Here is a 16,619-nt window from a genome sequence, read left to right as displayed (position 1 = left end):
ACAGTCTGGTGTGTTAAAAATGTCCATAGTTCATCTTCGGAGTGAAGGTTTTTTCTTCTTATAAAGCTGAAGAACCTTTTAATCCTTTTGAAGAAGAAACAAAGATTAGGACCCAGACAGACAGAATGCTGTCAAAGATTTAGCTATTGAAAATATGGTACTGGAAAACAATTATTGGAGTCTCAAGGACTAAGCAATGATAGTTCACTCACTTTGAAGGGTTAAGTGTGAAGTGGATGAATGGTAACAAACACATGCAATTTCCAAGTTTAAAAAAATAGGATTGGAAGATCTTACTAATTACAAAACACTACTGCTGTGGTTCTGGGCATTAAAATGCATCTATTGAGCCAAGCTTTGTATTCTACTTTAACATGAAAGTTTACAGAATGCCTAGATACTATGCTAAATAATAGGTGAAGCACCCAGAGCTTTTGCCAAGCTCAGAAAGCATATTTAGAACTAAATATGATCTTATCAGATTCTGTTTTCACCTGTTCTTTGCTCAGTTACTAAAAACTGGAATATGGCGTTTGTGTAAGCCCACAGAAGCTTCCTCTGCCTGCTGTCAGCCAGAAAATCTTGTGAGGGTGTTGCCCGATGCGAAGGCAGCACCGGTGAGCACGCTGAGAGGCAGGATAAGCTCAGCTTGGCACAGCTTTAGCAGTTATACAGTATTTGGTCTGCACAGAGCACAGGTGAAGCTGGCTTTCATCGGGCTGCAATGCATGTGTGACTCCAGTGTGACACGAGAACTTTCCTTAAAGCTGGCTAAAAGCTGAAAATAAGTCATGACTTATCAGCTCTTGCTGTGTGGAGTATTACAGATCTCATGCTCTCTTGATAAAAATGGGAAATGCTAATCTTAATGTAGCTGACGTGGGAAATGCCTGAATAGTGAGGTGGTAAAACTTGCACATTAATTTCTTTTTGCAAAAATTATAAATAGGGAGTGTGTTGGGGAAAATGTACATTAACCAGTGAAAAACTTGCATTAACCCATCATAAAGAATCTCTTTGTGACGTGAAGAAGCATATATATTGCTTGTACAGTTCACTAAGATTTGTGATGTATGTGGAATGGTAGGCAAAAATCCCAGTTAAAGGAAGGTTTAGCAAAAGTTGAAAATATGATCCTGTATCTAGGTTATATTATCTTAAAATTTTTGCACAATTAGTCGATTCTCCCTGTATCTTCCAGAACAGCATGCAGACAGTCTAGAGAGGAAATGCTGACATGATTATACAGATGTTCTTGTATATGTGTATAAATATGAACTGGAAGAGCTGACTGGTAGGAGTAACCAGGAGGACTTTGACTTTTAAAAATAATACATGATAGCAGGAGCACGTAGGGGTGCACACTTCACTTCTTCCTACCTTAGGAAAGAATGTGCATAATCAGAAAATGATGAAAATGTATGAAGGGAGTCCTGTACATGGAATTAATTTGCAGAACTCCCTGCCTCAAGAAAACAGTGAGAGGCAACTACTGATATATACACATGGAAAAATGCATACATTTTCTTGAAAATACACCAGGATCCTGCCTGATATTAGGTAAGAACCACTCGAAGGGCTGCCTCATCTTAAGCAGTGTTTTATGTATGTGTTCCCAGTTGTTCACGCATTTTACTTAGAAGTATCAGCTGTTGGACGCAGCCAGACATTGAATATTGAGCTTGGTGGACCATTTGCATCATGTGGTACAGTTGCTGTTTGACAGCAAAGCAATCTAAAGGAAGAAATATGACTGTCTTTGAAGATGGGTGAAAACTGATTGCATTGCATGTGCCTTTGCTTCTCTATCTTTCCTGGCATGGTATTAATTCCTGCTATGTTAAACTGCTGGGGACAGGAACAATTCAGATTGGGATGTGAGTGCAGAAACAACACTAACTGCGTAGTTGGCTGTTGCCTCCTTACACTAAAGAGGAATTGCTTGCTATGTGGGTAAGAGTTCATACTGAGGTATAAAACTCTTAACTGAGAATGAAATTTCTGGGTTAGATGTTAGTTCGGCTTTGTCTTACAGGGAACAGATTTATGCAATGTTTCATAATGCAGAAATGTTCCAGGAAGCTGTGGGGGTAGGGAAAGAGTGTGTTTGTATTCCCGAGACTGATAGCTGACATCCAGAAGAAAGGGAAGCATGCCTCTCTCAACATCCACACTGGTGTTTTGTGGGCACAAAACAGCTCACAGGAAGTTGATGTTTGCAAAAACAGTGCTATGAGTTTTTCCTGTATTGCTGTCTTTGCCTGTGCAGCTCTGTTGCATCTCTGCATACAACTCTCACTTCAAGCCTGACCTTGTGCTGTAAAATGATGATTGTTTCTGATGAGCTCCCTCGAGTATGTATTGCTGCTTTTTATTGATGAGGTTACTGAACAGCCTAAATAAGTTAGAAGAGGGGGAAGAAATAAGCCTCACATAAAACAGTCATTTAAATGGTTGGATGAAGTTATGGTAAAACCATTGCTTTTCCAGTCTATTATCAGAGTTTATTTTGTAGGCAGTCATATTAACCCTACATTATGGAGCACACTCCATACCTAGAAATCATTTTCTTTCTTAAAAGTTTGAAGGTGATCTGTTTGTCCTGGAAAGATCTTAAATCAGAGAGGAGTCAGGACAGACAAAGGATGGAGATGATGTTTTGAGGACAGCAGCACTGGCACACAAAGCTCTGTTACTGTGCACCTCCCCAGTCTTTGGTTGCATGAGTGAGGGGTTATATTGCAGAAGGGGGTGAACGCTTGCCATATAAAATTTATCTTATGTAAAACTGAAAAGTAGGAGTTTTGCCAGGAGAGAAGGGGGTTGTTGCATTTCCAGTTGTGCTTTTGAGGAAGTGTATTTGCTACAACTCATGTGCTTTCACTTGAGTAAAAATGAAAATGCAAGATAGAAACCCTCCACAAATTCTTGTCATAGACAAAAAAAGGTAACAAAACTTTGAACTGTGCCAGTGTGGGTGAACGTGCTTTAAAAAGACCTGTATCCTATTTTGTGTTCCTTAAGAAAATAAAATGGTGAGACTGTGTTAACAATTTTTTTAATAGACAATTCCCTTTCCACCAGTTGGGTCACCCCTGTTTATTTCTACCTTTTTTTATGACTAACATAGCCATAGCAAATTAGGATTACCTGTTACTTATAAACTCTGTGCCCATATTGTAAGTGAAAACTACTTTTAACATTAGCCATATCCTCTTGAAATGAGAATTGGGCAGCCACGCCGCTATTAGGAATCATCCTTGGCCACCTTATATTCCTTAGCTGAACATGAAAGAAGCCTTTTTTGATCCTGTTGCTGATCTGACCACGTCAGCAATAACCTCCTGTGTTTGAGAGAAAGGGTAAAGATAATAGATGAAGAAATGGATGGGACTTTGAGCAACCTGGTCTAGTGGAAGGTGTTCCTGCCCATGGCAGGGAGTTGGAAGTAGATGATCTTTAAGGTCCCTTCCAACCCAAACCATTCTATGATTCTATGAAATAATTTGGTTTGCATGTCACGTGATCTGAAGTATAACCTTCAACTTGTATTTTATGGATTCCTAACCTCTGGTACTTTTTCTTCTTAAAACCTAATACATTTGTAAAGTACCTGCAACCTGAATTCTTCACTAATTTGAAGGTTTTTAATAGACTGTAATCTAGCAGCAAGTTCTGGGGTACCCTTAACATTGTTGACCTGCTTGCAGACAGCGTTTGGAGGTTGGTGGTGATAGTTGCTAAGCAGCCTGTCCTTCATGCAGTCTTCTCTGGAGTTGGCAAAGGCATCTGATTGTGAGTTATCCAAGGAGTGGACTTTTGCTGCAAATAGAAAGTAATTTGTAGTCCCCTCCCACTGCAAAGTGGTATCAGCAGTAAGGGCCAGTTCCCAACCACAAAACAAAAATAAACCCCCCCTCTTTGTGGCATATTGAAGCTATAAGAATTAATTTGTTAAATATTTGAGTGAAATCTAGCTTTTATTTAAATCTCTACAGCAATTTTGAGAGACCTTTCAAGAGTTTTGTTTTTAAAGCTAGCCTGTATCTGAAGCTTAGAATATCAGGCTGTTTAAGCTTCAAGGAGACTGTGATGTGTTCATTGTTTTTTTGACTTGTTAAATCCACAAGTTAAAACAGATAAATCCATTTGCTTTAAGAAGAATCAGTTGGACTTTGGCTCAGTGTCAATCTTTTTCTGGACTTCAGTTTCAAAGGAATTAGGATTTGACCCGGTGTTTTCTGGTTTAGTCCAATGGCTTTTGTGACTTTGCTGGAATGTAGGTTTATTTCTTATGAAAATAATTTAAAAGGACCTAACATTTGATTTGATTGTAATAATTTTTTGAAATGTAGAAATCAAGTCAAAACTCTGTTTGAATATGTGAAAATAAGGAAATGACACTAACAAATTATCCTGTGCTATTCTGACAGCAGGAACCAAACAAAACACTGGATAGGTAATGAAAGCTGAGCTTAAGTTTGAAATATTTGTTTCCTATGTTGATCTGACATGTTAACAGAAGACTTAAAGGCTTTAAAGTATATTTCCTGTTAACAAATCAAATCAAGAAAGGTAGGGGACAGACCTAGTGGCCATAAACTGTGGGAGAAGTGAACAAGGACGGGACAGCAAGCTTGTTCTTAAGACTTGGCTTCGGTATTTTGAGTAAATGTTGTAGCTATGACCACTTATGTGAAATTATTCCATCTTAAGTTTCAACTCTTAAATAATAATGCTTCCTGAGGTAAGACTATAAAAGGGATTTAGTGGTCAGAATGATGTTGAATAATACACCTGCAGGCTAAAGGATTATTTCAGTGGCTGGAGCTGCTGGATTCTGTGGAAGGTGGTAGATGCAGTTCAGGACAGCTTTTAAAACCTCAGCATCGGAAGGGATTTGGAGTGTCAGTGAATATCTAGGACCTTCAATGAGATTTTATGCTGTCAAGGAAGTTGGTTTCGATTTTAAGAACAGAAATACATATATGAAATATATATAAAATGAGTCTGTTAAACTCCTTAACTGCCTTAAACTGTTTTTATGCATACCAATTTTGTTTTGAGGAAATTTGAGATTAAACTCCAAAATCTTGATCTCAGATTAATATGATTATGAGATCAGAAAAAGAGACAAGAGAGGATATTTTTTGCCATCCAACACGATTGATTAGTAATAGCCAGAATAACTTTGTGCTGAACAGCTCTAATGCTCTTTGCTGCAGTCATTTGTGTAGATGTATCCCTCGAGCTAATTTGAATGTTCAGGGTTGAGTATCTGTGGCAGGACATGGTTTGATGCTCTCCTGAGAAGGTGGTTAAATGCCTCATGATATTATCAGTGGTTGTAACATGTGTACTTTTATGGTCAGCTAGAATACCTGGGTAGATAATATCACATATAGCCTTCTGAATTCCTTAGGTTTTGGAAAATATAAAAGCTATCAGGGTTTGTTTCCTAAATTATTTATGGGCTTATGTAAAGTGAAGAAAAAGAGAAACCTTGTACCTCTTAGGGTCTTATTTATATTCATTGTCCTGAGGAACTTTGAACAAGCTTTTGCACGCGTTTGTGTGCATCAGTGTGAGGTAACTTGTCCTTTTTTTGTGTGGTGGTAATTTTAGAATTAGTTCAAAAGGTGACACTGTCACACTTGATGCCCCATTACATTTAAGGGAGCTAGCCTGATTCTGCCACCATCTTACAGCTCTGTAAAGTCGGAAATAACACTACTGAATGCAGAGGAAATTGTTTCTGTGAATCTTTGTTTTCAAACTCTTACAGTAAGAAGGGAAAAATAAGAAGGGAAAACCACAATTGCTGTAGCACCTCAAGATTTGCTTTAATATTTCATATTCTTTAAAATATTTTAATTTCAGCAGATGGCAAAGAGATAAAAGGACTGGTTTTTCTCCCCCTCCTATGAGGAGAAATCAACAATCAGCATCTTGTAGGTATTTTTGTTTGTTGTTTTCCATGAGCTAGGTCTGCAGGAATGCAGCATCTGCTGCTCTTGCATGGGCAGCACCCGTCCCTCTGGGTTGGAATGCCTGTCCTTCCTGGAAAGAAGCTATGGAGGTATGGCTGTTTATGGCACACTAAATTTGTTGTTGTTGTTGCAGTTTTAGAGGTACCAAACTATTCTCCCCTGGTTCTAATTTACATTAAAATAACTTGTGTCTTTATCCATTCTTTTGGTATGGAGCAGGACAAAGTCTGATCATACAGACTTTGGCTTCTTTTGTGCACTGCTGTGGTAAGAGTGCTGCATTCAGTGCTCTGCAGGTATGTGAAATAAAATAACAGCATTTTAATTAGTACTTTAAAGTTCATGGCAGCTTTGATAAACATACACCACCTTACAAAAATGCAAAGCCTAATTGTCCAGTCACCATCTTACAAAAATGCAAAGCCTAATTGTCTGATCAGTACTCCTTTGAGGAGAGAAGCAATTAAGTTACATAGTGATTGATTTCCCCCCCCCCCCCTAAAGGAAGAGGGCTGGACTTTAAAGATATCTGGGGAGAGGAAGGATGGACATCTGGTAAGAGCAGTGGCTGCATTAGGGTATTTAGGTTTTGCCTCAGCTCTGCCATACACTTCCTATCTAACTGTAGGACAGTCACTTCAGATTCTTTTCTTCCATTTCTAGCTTCTAAAATAAATCTAGCATTTTTTCCCTTTTTTTTTTTTGGTTGATCTAGTGCAAGAAGGGTTTTTTATTGTTTGGGGATGGTGGGTTTTTTTATTGTTTGAGGAGGGTGGGTTTTGTTTGGTTTTTTTGTTGTTGGGGTTTTTTGTGTTCGGGGTTTTTTTAGGGTTTTTTGTGGTGTTTTGTTTTTTTTTTTTAGCAGGAAACTTCCTGTGCTGGTGTATAATTATTTAGGTCACATAGCTCAGTGGGACCAGAACTCAGGGCCTCTATATTGTGGTAGTGACATAAAGAAACCCTAAATCTTAATGTGTATTGTCTGAGGTTCTTAGGCTAGTCCAGTTTCATTTTTAGCTTTTTGGAAAGCACAGTACCATTTTCTTTCTTTCTTTCTCCTCAGGGTTTGTAGACTTCTGCCAGCATTTTATTCTATTCTTCAGCAGTTGTAGCTCTACTGTGCTGATCAGATAAATGAAATGAAGAAACAGGATATCCACCCAGCTTTTATCTGAATAGCCCTTCAGTGATGAGCACTTCTAGCTTTCTGAAATTTTTTTAACCATTATTTGCATATGTTTATGATCTGAATTTTATTTATACTTGTTAACGTATGTAATTACTTACAAAAAATTGTACCTAATATGGATAACTCTGATCAAAAGTGACATTATCAATTGTTTTATTCTTCTGTCCAAATTGTTTTATTCTTCTGTCCATTTTTTTCCTGGTATGAAGGCTCTTCTCTCTACTCCTCTGAGCTCTTTGACTGACATTTGTCACCAGCCAGCCTTCATTTGATAGCCCCTATAGTTCTGGTTTCTTCCTGAAAATGCAGCTAGCGATAATGACTTTGCAGAGTTTGTAGCAGTGGTACCATGGGCAGGGAGAATTACAATGTGCTGAGCGGAAAAATAAACACTTCAGAAGTGTAAAGAAGAAAAAAAAAAGGGGACAAAGAAAAAGCATATGCAAATTTTGTGGCAGAGAAGAGAGAAATAGAGATGGTTCTGGGAGGAAGCAATTATCTGGTTGCTTTACTCATCTGCTGAAACCACATACATACCAGCTGAGACTTAGAAGCATTTCTACCGCCTACAAGCTATCTGAGTACCTGTACTGCCCACAACAGTAAATAAGTTATGCAGTAACTTCGTGCTAAAACCTTACCTCCTTGCTTCACTCCAGCCTGTGCAACTGCTCTCTGCAAAGTTTTCACACTTGGTGGTGACAGGAAGAGATAATTACTAAAATAACTTTCTTTGCTGCTGCTTAGAGTTTAATCGAATTGCAGGAAGAGCACTGGCAAGCCCTTTACAGCATACCCAGTACAATAGTACATACCCACACCAGAATACTGGAGTACGAGCAATGCAGAGTAAGCACACTTCTGCATGCTGGATAATTGCCACAGCACTTTGACATAGGTTTGGAAGTAGGTATAGGATAGTCCTCCGTGACCCAGTCTGGTGTCAATGAACAGTCTTGTGGTTATGTAGTGAGGCGTTTTACTTGGGAAGGTGATGCAAGGGGAAACTGATAGAGCTTATTAATATCATGTGATATATATCCTGGTACAGCGTCTTGTGAAACGGTGTTAGCCTTTGGAACAAAGAATATTGTATACTTTGTAATCAGACATTTCCTCATACCTTTATTTTCCTTGTAGTATTTTCCTTCTAGTCCCTATTCAGGTTTCTTAGGTGATACTTTCCCAGGTAAGGTCGTGCCAGCAACCCCCTTCCAGAGCACGTTGCTGCAATTCTGTGCCAGCTGTTTTACTGAGAACAAGGTCAGCTACCTGCCTCCAGGTTGGAGATTTGAGAGGCAGCGGGGTCCCAGAATATTTTTAGAATTGTTGCTGTAGTGGCTTACTCATGGCAGTCTTAAACACAGTAATTATGTGTAGAGTCACAGACTGTTTGAGGCTGGAAGGGATCTCTGGAGGTCATCTGGTCCAACCCTCCTGCTCAAGCAGGGTCTCCTAGAGCAGGTTGCCCAGGACTATGTCCAGATAGTGGTTTGTTGTGGGTTTTTTTAATATCTCCAAATGTAATTCATGTAGCTCTGTACATGAATGAAATCATAATTTGTTTGTATACTGTTGAAGAGTGACCATATTCAGAGTGGTAGAATTTGGAAAACACCTGACTGAGATGTGGTAACTAAGCTGACAGTACTACATCTAAATACTAGCTGTCACTGTATAATTGTATCCGTAATGAATATGTTTGAAAGTGAGAGACAGGTTCTTTTTCAAGGTAGTAGTGATGTCAGCAGTTAATTGTAACTTAATCTGTGGGAGGTTAGTGGCAAGATCATACAATTATAGAATGGTTTGGGTTTTGGTTGTAAGGGACCTTAAAGACCATCCAGTCCCACCCCCCTGCCACGGACAGGGACACCTTCCACTAGCCCAGGTTGCCCAAAGCCCCGTCCAACCTGGCCTTGAACCCTTCCAGGGAAGAGGCAGCCACAGCTTCTCTGGGCAACCTGTGCCAGGGCCTCACCACCCTCACAAGGAAGAATTTCTTCCTTGTATCTAACTTAAATCTCCCCTCTTTCAGTTTAAAACTGTTACCTTTCGTCCTATCCCTCCCCCCTGATCAAGAGTCCCTCCTCCCTTTCCTGTAGCCCCTTTCAGCTCTGGGAGGCTGCTCTAAGGTCTCCCCGGAGCCTTCTCTTCTCCAGCTGAACCCCCCCAACTCTCTCAGCCTGTCCTCACAGGGGAGGTCTCCAGCCCCCCGAGCATCTTCGTGGCCTCTTCTGGACTCACTCCAGAGGAGGTCTTTAACTTTTGGTAAATTATAGTTATTATAAATCCTTATATATATTATATTTACCTTTTAGTAAATTATATTTAGCAGAACATCTATCCAGAAACTAAAAAAATTAATCACAATTATCAAATGTTCATTTTGAATAATTATTTTCTAAAAAAAAATTTAGTTGATACCTCATGCTGGAATAGGACCTAAAGAAATTCCCACTCAAGCTGAATGCTTTTGCCTCAGTGTTTCTTGTGTTTCAGCTGTTGGCTGCTTGGGCTTCTGTATAAACAAGCTTTGAAGGATGTCAAAGGTTTCAGCCTCCCTAAGCACTGGAGATAGGACATCATCTAACCTCATCATGAAACTGCTGTTTTTTAAATAGAGGTTGGGCAAGTCTGAGTATTTTGAATATCATGTGAGGTAACCCTGATGTTCTGAAGAGGTTGAGATTTCCATATGGGGAGTAGGTGGAGCTGTTTTTTTTTTCTTCATCAGTAAGTGTGGATGTACCTTCAACTTCTGAAAGGCAAAAGTAAAGTTTCCTGTTTCTTCACTGTATCAATTCTTTAATTCAGTTAACTGTCCCACTGCTAAACCTAAGTCATCTTCTGTAGCACTCAATGAAATTATCATGTAGTCTATTCTAATAAAAATCACTAGCTGGGAAATGGTCAGTACAGGTATCTTAAATTCTGCTCATGAGCTTCCTTGGCATATTTGCGTTTGTAATGATATCACCGATGGTACTGTCTGGGTTGGGCATTAATGACAGGCATCCAAGTTTACCTTCCATATGGATATCTAATCTTACTGCAGCAAACCTGTACTGCCCTGCTGTGTTCTCGCTCTTGTTTTCACCCTGGCCAGTGTATGTCTGGGATAATTCCCATGATCCTTTGCCCTAAATAATCAAGGATTTTTTTTTTTTTTTTCCTTTCAGTCATTTGTGGAAGATCTTGCCTGACTTTTGGTGTAATTCTGGGAGGATCTTCAGCACATTAGTGATTGCAACCTTTAGCAAAATTTGCCAGACACACTCCAGGTTACCATGAATTTTGAAATAGTTAACATTTTTCTTTGCATTTTGAACATTAACTACTAGTTGGATCCTTGAACTTTGACAACAGCAGATGTTGGTAAAGTGTTTTTTAAGTGATACAGTTACTCAGCTGGATCCTGCATAGGTAACAAATGCATCACCCCACATGACAGATTGAAACAGCTTCCTTTTCATCAACAGCCAATCCAGAGATGATTCATAGAGGATTTTATACTTCCTAATGCATACTGGTATTTACTGGACTAGCTGCATCCTAAAAAAAGACAGTCTGCCTCATAACAGTTGCCTCTCATAGTATCCGGAGACATAAATGCTTAGATCTTTATGCTGAGTATTGTATGAATGCTTGAAAAGTGAAGTCCATACCTCCAAAAGCATGTAATATAAAAAAAGCTGTAAAGAAAAGTGTAGGAAAGGAGAAACTGTAATCTGAATAGATTCAGTTAGATGCTGCAGGTTGCGTAGAAAGTTGATTAGCATTTAGGAGCTCATGGGTTCTGTTTGTGCCTGTGCCTTATACTTGCTGCAAATTTTAGCAGATATATTTCTGAAGACTTCATTGGCACTAACAAGTTTTAAAACTGTTGCCAAGTTGCATAAAAGTCATTAATCCTTGTTTATTGTTAGGGCTAGTGCATAGAGCGAGCTTGATTCCTTAGGGAAAAGTATTGAAGAAATCCATCCTTGCAGAAAAATGAAGTTAATTTTTATCACAAAAGAAACTAAGTTGACAACTTAGACTGTCCTGGCATCTCTGGGCCAACTAGAAACTAATTACATCGTAAGTGTGGTTTTCTCCTGCTGTTGTCCCCATCTGTATACAGTGGTTTATAAAATATTATAAAAATTAATGAAATGTCCATAACTTTAATATCTTTGCTGTTTTGCAAATGATTATGATTGGGATTATAATTGAAATTTTTGAGCAAGTTTTTAATCTGTGCATTTGCACAGGACTATAATGAAATACAGTGAGTTTAAATTCAGACTTGAAAATCTCTTTATGTGCGCTCAGAAAGGAGGAAAAATCTTACGCTGAAACAGTTACTAAAGGGATTTTTAGTTGTGATTTGAAGAATGCCATTTGAAGACCTTTAAAAACCAATTTTAAAATTCAGATTCTTTTAGAATACAGTAACAAAGGCAGTATGTAAAATGAGTAATAATGATAGCAGAACAGTGAAAGATCTTTGTTCTTCCTTAAAAGGACATCTCGATTTTATTATTTGAATTCCAAGTCGCTGCAGCCTGTTCTTATGTGAGTCTCTTGCCATTGATGCTTTGTAGGAAATTGTTTTCATTGCTAAACCAACTGAATATATTCAAATTATAGCTTCTCCTATAAGGCTCCTTTGCAGCCTTTTTCTATTACTTAATGCTAAACATTGTAAGAAAAAAATACGCTGATAGTGCATCTGCATTTTGGGTGAGGGAGGATTTCCTCCCTGTCTCAAACCCTCCTGTTAAAGGTATTTGAGCAGCAGATGGGAAGGGACCCCAAAATGGCCTCAAAAATTCACTTTGAAGTGACTTTTAAGTGCTACTGTTGCCATGGTGTTGTCTTTGACCAGGAAGAGCATGGTGACCGAGACATGCTCTCAACACAAAGACAACTTGCCAAAATAGACATTATCTGTTGCTACATGTTCTGTAGAGACAGGGGGCCTGCGGTCATCGCAAAGGATAAAGAAGAATCCGTTGTAAGTGTTTTCTGTACTTGCAATCCAGAGGCTTGTTCAGGAGGTGCCTCTTTTTCTGTTCCCAGTCTTTCCCTTTTATCCAGGTGATGTGATGTGCCAACATGGGACAGCAAACCTGGCTGGATCAGAATGGAATATGTATTTCTTTGCATTGGGTCTGTGCATAAAGCCAAGTTATTTGGACTTGTGAAGATGTGGGAATTGACAGATAGGGCAGCAGATGGTGTTAATTTTTTTGATACCACTTATATTTTGCATCACTGACTTGATACCGGCAGAATTTATTTTTGGTGGGCGTAAGACAGTGGCGTGTATGTACAATGATGTAGGGTAGACACACTGAAGGTGTTGCTAATGAACGATTTACAAATTTCAAAGTATTTTGGGGAGCACAGTTCTCATTCCTGCTGAAACAACATTCTTATCCGGTAGATCAGTTTGCTGCAAAGGAAGATGAGTTAGATAAATCACTAATTTTATGGGTTACAGTCAGTTGCTGAATGCTGTAGAGTAGTTGTAACACCAGGCTGGTGTGTGAGGCTGTGTTTGGGAGGCTTGTACATTGTCCAAACTTTAATGAAAGCAAATGGTCTCTTAAGTATTTCATAATGATTCTGGCCAGGATGTCTGTTGAAGGATGGAAGGATTGGAGAGAATGCCCTTGTTAGGCTTTGTCTGACCCAGCGTGTCAGCAGTTCTCTGACACCTTGGTTTTGTCCCTTCCTGTGGTTCCTGGGACACGCTGCACGCCCCACGCTGACTGAGAACCGTTGCTGTAGGGGCTGCAGGTATATGTACACACGCTATACCCTTCCAGATCCCTGGTGTCACCTGCTGTCTGCAGCCAGTTTCACAGTGCATCCTGCGAATCACAGAATCATTCAGGTTGGAAAACACCCTTGGGATCATCGAGTCCAACCCTCAGCCCAACTCTACAAAGTTCTCCCCTACACCACATCCCCCAACAGCTCATCCAAACGACCCTTAAACACACCCAGGGATGGGGTCTCCACCCCCTCCCTGGGCAGCCTATTCCACTCTCTGACCACTCTTGCTGGGAAACATTTTCTCCTCATGTCCAGTCTGAACCTCCCCTGTTGCAGTTTAAAGCCGTTCCCTCTTGTTCTGTCACTAATTCCCTGGGAGAAGAGACCAGCACCAACCTCTCTACAATGTCCTTTCAGGGAGCTGTAGAGAGTGATGAGGTCTCCCCTCAGCCTTCTCCTCCTCACACTAAACAGTCCCAGCTCCTTCCATCGCTCCTCAAAGGATTTATTCTCCAGGCCCATCAAATGTGACAGCCATAAGCTTTTGCTGTCCATACTTGTGCCACTGCATGTGTGTTTCCCTACTCAGTCAAGTCACCTTGGGTTGTTTTTTTTTTGTCCTGTGTTGAGTCTGAGTAACACTTTTCCACCCATGAACTGCTGAATGCAGGGTACTCATTTAGGTTCCAGAAGGCCAGCCCCGACCTTGAGCACTTCCTAAGAAGCACTAGAAAACAGCATCTCCTGTCTTCTTGGGTGAATCTCCCGTCTTGGGGGCACAGCTTCTCTGGCCTGATGTGCCTGATGTCCTTATGTGACCAGAGATGCTATTAATGTTTTAGTAATTTTGAAGTATCATAGACCTATGAGTTACTTCATCAGTAACTTGGAGTCATGGAATCAGTGGACAAGAAGCGAGTACGTGACAGTTTTGTCTGCTGGCTGACATTTCTCCCTGAAGCTATAAAATAGCTGCAAGTCTTGGGGTTTTCTTTTAACCCCCCTGGAAGGTTTATCTTGCCATTTAACAGTTGAAACAATGCAGCCACAGAGAACTTCAAAGTGACTTTGATTCCACAGCAGAGAGATCCAGGCAGAGCAGGTTCCTTCCTGTAAACGCTCACTTTCCATGGCTCGAATTCTTTGTTTTTAAAAGCGTCTTTATTAAAAATCACCTATTAATGCTGTGTCTGGGAGTGTGGCGGTGTGTATGATCCTCCTGGGTTGTGCTGTGGGGAAATATAATCTTTCCACATTCTAAGGATGTTGGATAGGCTGAATTGAATTGTTTTTATGTTATTTTTTTTTTAATGTCTCTGTTTCATAATTTCTTATTCCTGGTAATTAAATGTAGGCCTTGCACACAGAACCAACAATGTATATAATATGTTTATATCATGAATCGCTGCTTCAGAATAGCTTGTGCTGTTTTATCAGGTTTTTAATTAGCAGTGGTTGAGGATCTGATGCAGATGGAAATCTTATTTTTGATGTCTAAGACTGCTTATCGCAGTGAAAGATTTACTGCTGATAACTACTGTGGTGTCAGCAACAAAGTGATGCTGGTTTAACACTGCTGACTTAAACTGTGAATCCTGCAAGCTGAAAGGTAAATAGAGGGCAATTGAGGTGTTTAAAATGACAAGGATATTTTCTAGCAGTCTAAGTGATGTTGATTAATTATTCTCTCTATTCTACTTTATCCCACTTGTTTACTGATATTGTCTGCTAATCTGCTGGCACTCGAGACTGTTTTGATACCATGGAGATTTTGGTGAGGATGATTGCTGCTCTCATTCGGGGTTCCCTGTTTAAGTAGAGTGTTAGTGTTGCAGTTTCCTTGACAGAAATGTGAAGTGCATGTTGATAAACTAATGCTTTCTACTTAACTAAAACCATAAAACTAGAAGGAATTCTGATTTTTACCTTTTGGTATTTGAAAATCAGGGGGGGTTGATTTCTTTTGCAGTAGTCATTCTGTAAGAGCAAGACCATTTTCTTTGCTATAGCCTTGCATACTTTTTGCTGTGGCATTTTTCATTCTGGGATTTTATTGGACCCATTCAGTAAAATATTTTGTTCCCATGATATAAAACAGATAGTCTTTGTCACATAGTTTTAAGTCAGTAGTATGAAATGGCTTTAGCTGCTTCTCCTTTGTTTCTTAATTAATAACTCTTTACTTGTTGATGTGGAGAGCACATGGAAAGTTTTGGAAGTGGAAGACAGCATAGGACTGAGTATAAAATGTGATATTTTGTGCGTAAGACATGCTGTCAGCAGGTATTTGCCTCATTACTGAAATTACTTTGTTTTACTCAAATATGTCTTCACACCATAGGCTTTAGAAACTGAAGGATCATAAGTACTTCACGCGCTGGAGAGCTACCACATGACTTCTGTGCATGATACGAAGTGTTGTCATCATCTTGGAAACTTGCGTTGTAAGAAGGGAGGGGTATCACAAAGACTAAGTGTATGAAAGCCTAGAACTAGAGAAAGACAAATTAGGAATTTGCGTGTACCGTTTTTAACAGCAAAGGTTATGAACTATTGGAGCAATCTATGACAGATAGTGGTAGGCTCTTGTTTGCAAGAATAAGGTAATGTTTTTCAGAAGGAACTGTGATGGCCAAACACAAGTTGATGGGTGTAATTGTGCAGCTGGTGTTACAAGGTCAGGTTAACTGTCTTAACAGCTCTTTTCAGCTTTAATATCTCTGAATAGATAGAGGACCTGATGGGAAGACTTAAAGTATGGTGCATGGTTGTAGTACAGATGTAAAACATTAATGATGTATTGAATTTATTCAGTTTTAATATACTCTAAGTTGTCTGCAATTGCATTTAAGTCAAGTTCTACGTGGGCTGTGTGACAGTGTCTGATAACCTTCTTGAAGTCTCTGTTTATCTATATTCAATTCAAAAAGCTGGTAGCGTTGGCATAAGCAGCTCCATGAACAAACCTCAGTTAATTTGGTGGCTGAAAGGAGGGCTTGATCTGGGAAAAGGCAGAGCAATACATTGCTATGAAGTCTTAAATAAAATCTCCTTCCTCTTGCCCTCTTTCTAAAGCCCTTAGATGCTGGACAGAATGACTTGTGTCCTGAAACCCTCTTCCTTAGGTTGGCATGACAGGCAATGAAATATGCAGCAGGGAGGGGGGATAAAGAAGACTGAGCTCTGCCTCTGCAGCCAGCACATAGAGCCTTGTATAAGTTGCTGTTCCCCTTTATCACATCCCTGCAGTGGGAACAATGCAAGAGGCTTAAAGAGACTCTCGATGCTTTTCTGTTATTTAAAAAGAAAAGCTTCACATTGAAGTAATCTGGTTTTGAGTCATCTGTGTGGATTTTGTTGATAGCACAGGTAGCTGAGTTAATGAACCAGGAGACAAATGCACTTACAAACCCAGAACATTGCCTATTCTAAGGTTTATAAAATTTTAATGTAGAGACTTTTTAAAATCATATCTATATGCTGTGGTAGTTCAATAGGACTTGTTTAAGAACATAAAGCGGGTAAGCTTGTTGGGCTTGAAAAACTGCCTGCTTCATTGTGTGTTGCTAACTGATAAACACAATCTCTAGCCTCATTAGTTAAAGTAAGCAGGGTTGTTTTTAACGAAGGTTTTCTTTGCATCAAGTACAGGAATGTTTAGGTGTGTACTT

The 16,619-nt window shown here is 39.5% G+C and overlaps 1 protein-coding gene across 5 annotated transcripts in view; it reads left to right on the top strand.

The window, feature by feature from the left end:
* KIF13B (kinesin family member 13B) overlaps positions 1-16,619 on the top strand; it is a 130,664-nt gene that overhangs the window by 15,576 nt on the left and 98,469 nt on the right. The window contains exon 3 of one of the 5 annotated variants that reach the window (XM_074861314.1): positions 10,362-10,463. The exons of the other annotated variants lie outside the window; for them this stretch is intronic. Within the exon in view, the coding sequence (XP_074717415.1) occupies positions 10,362-10,463 (102 nt within the window). The remainder of the gene's footprint in view (positions 1-10,361; positions 10,464-16,619) is intronic. 5 annotated transcript variants of the gene reach the window in all.

The sequence above is a fragment of the Strix uralensis genome, chromosome 3, assembly GCF_047716275.1.
Source record: "Strix uralensis isolate ZFMK-TIS-50842 chromosome 3, bStrUra1, whole genome shotgun sequence".
Classification (NCBI taxonomy): Eukaryota; Metazoa; Chordata; class Aves; order Strigiformes; family Strigidae; genus Strix; species Strix uralensis.
The sequence above is the reverse complement of the archived record's forward strand: the minus strand, read 5'-3'. Positions and strand labels throughout refer to the sequence as shown.